Raw genomic sequence first — 4,679 nt, 5'->3', positions numbered from 1 at the left:
AGACAGCCCAGACCTGTCCTTGTGTAAAGTTTAAAAAAGTTAAAAAAAAAGGGGAAAAAAAAAGGCGAGCCAGGTATTTCTTGGAAGTGTAAAATCCCACTTTCCAGCAGAACTGGTGGCTGCAGAAGGACACTCTCCCCTCAGCCTGCAGCAGAGTGTGGCAAGGTTAACTATTAGGCAAGCTTCATTAAACCTTTCTAAATGCTGCTGTTTGCTCCCATTATTCAAATGCCTCATTTCCTTGTAAAGCAAGGGAATTACTGCCCTGGATGTCATTTCTTTAATTATGTGCATTAAGTTATTCTTCATGGCCATACCTAATCACTCCTCAGGACGTTGCCCATGTGGTGAAGAGAATCACACACAGCACAGGAAATATGGAGATGAGAAATAAAAAGATAACCAGATAGTCCTCATTCTCAAAAATGCTTCTCTATTTCATCAAGAGGCAAAACAACACCAAAGCCCACGTTATTAAATATAATAAATTAATTCAAGGTTTAATTAGAGGAAAATCAAAGCTTTTTGTGGCTGGACATGACATGCATTTTGCCAAAATAACATTTTGCTCAAAAGCTGCTTTATTGAACAGTTACAGATTTCACATCAGCCTGGTGGTTTGGGTGTGCAGAACACCTGGAGACGAGATGAGCAGACTCTGGGAAGCAGAGGGGCTGCCTTGCTGCAGGAATTCTTGGGTGTTTGTCCTCACACAGCACAGCAGCAAGGTCTGTGAAACACGGCGAGCAGGGTGGAAATACCCCACTGCTCTGATCGTGTGGCACAGTCTGTGACCAGCTGAGCTGAGGCTCTCATTTCACTCCCCAGCCTTTGCCTCTTCCCCTTTATAAACCACCACGTTCTGCTCCGTCTCGTGCACCTTCACCTTGTAGAGGGTCCCGGGGGGCAGGAGCCTCTGCAGGCTCTCCCAGATGAACACGGCCACGTTCTCCGTGGTGCTGAGGGGACACGGGGGGACCTGGTGATGTCAGAGCCCACGGGGGCACCTGGGGATGCAGGGCCGAGCCCTGGGGACCGCTCAGTGCCCGGCACCCACCTCACCACCTCGGCGAAGAACGGCACGTCCTTGTCCAGGTTTTTGTGGTCCAGCGGTTCCATGACGGCCTCCTGCAGGGAGAGGAGTGACAGCCTTGTCCCAGCTGCCCTGGGGGTCAAACAACCACGCACAAGGCACTGGGAGGCATGTACAGAAAAGGGGGTCAGAGCCCTACATCCAGTGGTGAAATTGCTGGCTGGAGACGTGGCACTGCTGGAGCATTTTAGTCTTGAACCACTCCTTAATTTCTTCTTTATCTCCTGCCATCATCAAGCAGTTCTCCCAGGGGACATGTAGGGAAGCAGTGCCATTACCTGCATGTATTCCTTCAGGTCTGTCAGGTTCATAACCATTCCCGAGACTGGGTCAATCTGCAGGGAAACCAAAAGGGAGATCAGCAGCCTGGCCACACAGCCTTACTGCCTGCACAAATCAGGCATAAATAGCTGTGCTCAGGTCATCAATAACTTTCTACTGTCACAGAGTTCCAGCTCTACCCCTTTGATGGTCCCAAAGGCTTGTGACAGACTACAAACATCTCCAGTGGTTCCACCCTCTCATAAGAGCTGACTCCAGGGAGGAACAACTCACTGAAAGAGTCTTCAAGCAACAATCTGGAGTGATGATAAGCAGGAAAACGGGCACTAAACTGCTCTGTTGAACAAGCAGGGACAAAAGAGAGCCCAGTCTGAGCTCAGGGCATTCTCCCTCCCAGAGGCAAGCTGGACAGGACAGTGATTATGCAGAACCTCCTCGAGGAGGTTTGCACAAACCCTCTGGGAAATGCAGCCCCCGAGGCAGCACTGTGGGACAGGGGGGGACACACCTATCCTGCTCCCCTCAGGAGGAGAAAAACAATCTGATTGCACTTACCTCTCCACGCACTGTGACTGTCACTGCAAACAGAGAGAGCATCAGGTCACCAGGGGGCCAGGAACCCCCACCCTAACCTTGCTGCTTGTAGGGACAGCCAGCCCATCTAATTCTATGTGCTCAGGGTGCAGGGAGGAGGAGCAGGACTTGCGAAAACAACATTCAAATAACGTTTGCAGGCTGTTTAATTTGCATGTCTTTTTGCCTAGAACAATCCTCATTCAAATCACGACGATCTCGCAGAGTGTAAACAAGTAGATTTGATTTATGAAGTGACACTCTGAGATAAATATTTATTATCTATTCAAGTGAATATACTGCAAAGCTGTTCTTCACCCCCCTGCTGCTGAGCTTTCCTTCTAATTCTTAAAAACACACAAAACCAGCCACTAAAAACTATCAGACTGAGACATGAGTGGCCCAGCTCTCCCGTGGGTTACTCACACCCTGAGAGCAGCCTCTGCCCCTCCCCACAGGAGGGAGGATGGAAGTCAACTCCCCACCTTTGTAGTTGTGTCCATGGCCATTTGGGTTGTTGCATTTCCCAAAGAGCTTCAGGTTTTCTTCATCACTCAGTGATTTACTGTGAGAGAGACAGACATGGCACGTCAGGGTCCATTCCAGCTGCTCGTGGCTTCACTTCTGCCCCCACTGCTCTTCAGCTCTCCATCTATTCTATTCCCTCTCCCAGATTTAACCCACTAGTTTTTCCTGCTCAAAAAAAAAAAAAAAAAAAGAATAGTATTTGGCCCATATTGTTGAAAACAGTGAGGTTTTTTTTTGCTGTGTTCTTTCATCTGTTTCATAACACCTGCCAAACTGCTGTAAATGTTCAAAGTATGATTTTCGGGTCACAGGAACACAGAACATGCCCAGCTGGAAGAGACCCACAAGGATCATCGAGTCCAACCCCTAGGCCTGCACAGGCCCATCCCCAAGAGTCACAGCGTGTTCCTGAGAGCATCATCCAAACGCTCCTCGAGCTCTGGCCGAGGTGCTCTTTGGGAACGCGCACATTTCGAGGGGAAAAAAAGAACCCCAACAGATGAGGGGGGATGTTTACAAACGGGGAGATGTTTACAAACGGGGAGATGTTTACAAACGGGGAGATGTTTACAAACTGCCAGAGCCACGCGTCGTGTCAGAACAAAGAACTCCAGTCCTCGCTAATCCCAGCCGGGCACCGACGGGCGCGATCCGGGAAGGGGCTGAGCCGAGGCGCTACCGCGGGCTTTGGGGGGGCTTTGGGGCGGCTTTGGGGGCTCCTGCCAGAGCAGGGGGAGCGGGGCCGAGCCGGGGCCGCTCACCTGTGCAGGCGGTGGCAGGCGCTGAAGGTGACGGAGCGCGACAGCCGCGCCAGGCGGGCGGTGCGCGGCGACATCGCGGGGCTGGATCCGGGGCTGGACTGGGGCGGGAACGGGGCTGGACTGGGGCTGGACCGGGGCGGGAACGGGGCTGGACCCGGGCGACTCCATCCCGGCCCCGGGGCGGGGCGGGAGCGGCGGCACCGCCCGCGGGACCCGAGCGAGGGCGATGCTCCGGGTCCCGGGGATGCTCCGAGCGCCGGGGATGCTCCGGGTCCCGGGGATTCTCTGAGTCCCGGGGATGCTCCGGGTCCCGGGGATTCTCTGGGTCCTGAGGATGCTCCGGGTCCTGGGGATTCTCTGGGTCCTGAGGATGCTCCGGGTCCCGAGGATGCTCTGAGCGCCGGGGATGCTCCGGGTCTTGGGGATGCTCCGGGTCCCGGAGATGCCCTCAGGGCTCGGCCCCCGCTCTGCCCCCCGATCTCTTCCCCTCGGTGCCTGCCCGCAGCCCGCGGCCCGGTGATACAAAGAATCATGGAATTCTCCGCCCAACCCGGCCTCGGGCACTGCCAGGGATGGGGCATCCGCAGCCTCCCTGGGCAGCCTGTGCCAGCTCTGGCTGGCTGCAGTTGGCACAAGGTTGTACACGAAGCTCTGACGCCTCCTTTCCGCTTCCCACCTCACCGAGAAAAAGAATAAAAGACTTTAAAAGGAGCAGCGGTGGTGCCTGAGCTCCATGGAACACTTCCTTGGCACCGTTCTGCTGCCAGTGCTGGGCATGTGGCCTCGCTGGGGGCTGTTCCCTTCCCCGTGGGTGACAGGATACAGCAGGGCAGTTCCACTGGTGACATGGCAGGTGACACAGAGAGGAGGGAGGAGGATGGCAGGGCTGGAGCACCAGCAACGGGAGGTGTTTGCCATCTAGTGGCTTTGCCCAGCTCTGGCCTGAGCCTCCCTCTGCCTCTCCCAGGGCAGCAGCAGCCCTGGGGTACAACCCTTTTTCTTTCCCTTGCCTTTGGGAAGGTGAAGAAAGGTCAGAAGAGATGAAGCCCCTGCAGCACAAGAGCTCATACTGTGCTCAATGAAAATGGTTCAAATCGTTTTCCAGGCTTCTCACGGTGAAGAAATACAAAAAGTCTTTAAGCCAGGAGGGGCATCCAGTCCCCTGAAGTCCTCCCTCTTCACAGGGTACTTACACAGGGCTGCCCCTGGCACACCTACCCACCTACAACAGCTGGAGCAGCCTGGATGACAGCTGGAATTCCATCTGCTCTACTTGCAACCAAAGGGATGTCAAGGCCATCCAACAGTGGAGTTGTACCTGTTTCATACTGGTTGAACTGGGAGGAGGGCAGGACCTGTGAGCCATCAGAGCTCTGCTGTTTAAGCAGGAGAGTGGGTGATGTGTCATGCGTGTCACCACGTGGGGGCAGGGAAAGAGAGAA

At 54.3% G+C, this 4,679-nt stretch overlaps 1 protein-coding gene across 1 annotated transcript; it reads right to left on the bottom strand.

The window, feature by feature from the left end:
- Positions 1–792: 792 nt before the first annotated feature.
- Positions 793–3,346, bottom strand: PTS (6-pyruvoyltetrahydropterin synthase). Its single transcript, XM_027899691.1, has 6 exons — positions 3,238–3,346; positions 2,434–2,513; positions 1,931–1,953; positions 1,372–1,428; positions 1,058–1,128; positions 793–959 (listed from the first exon to the last, which is right to left on the bottom strand). Exons 1-6 carry the CDS (start codon positions 3,309–3,311, stop codon positions 818–820), a joined length of 447 nt encoding a protein of 148 aa, XP_027755492.1. The 5' UTR covers positions 3,312–3,346; the 3' UTR covers positions 793–817.
- Positions 3,347–4,679: the final 1,333 nt, after the last annotated feature.

The sequence above is a fragment of the Empidonax traillii genome, unplaced genomic scaffold (genome assembly GCF_003031625.1).
Source record: "Empidonax traillii isolate 1590-97213 ecotype Southwest subspecies unplaced genomic scaffold, ASM303162v1 scaffold683:size364172, whole genome shotgun sequence".
NCBI classification, from domain to species: Eukaryota; Metazoa; Chordata; class Aves; order Passeriformes; family Tyrannidae; genus Empidonax; species Empidonax traillii.
Note: the sequence above shows the minus strand (reverse complement) of the source record. Positions and strands in the feature narration are given on the sequence as shown.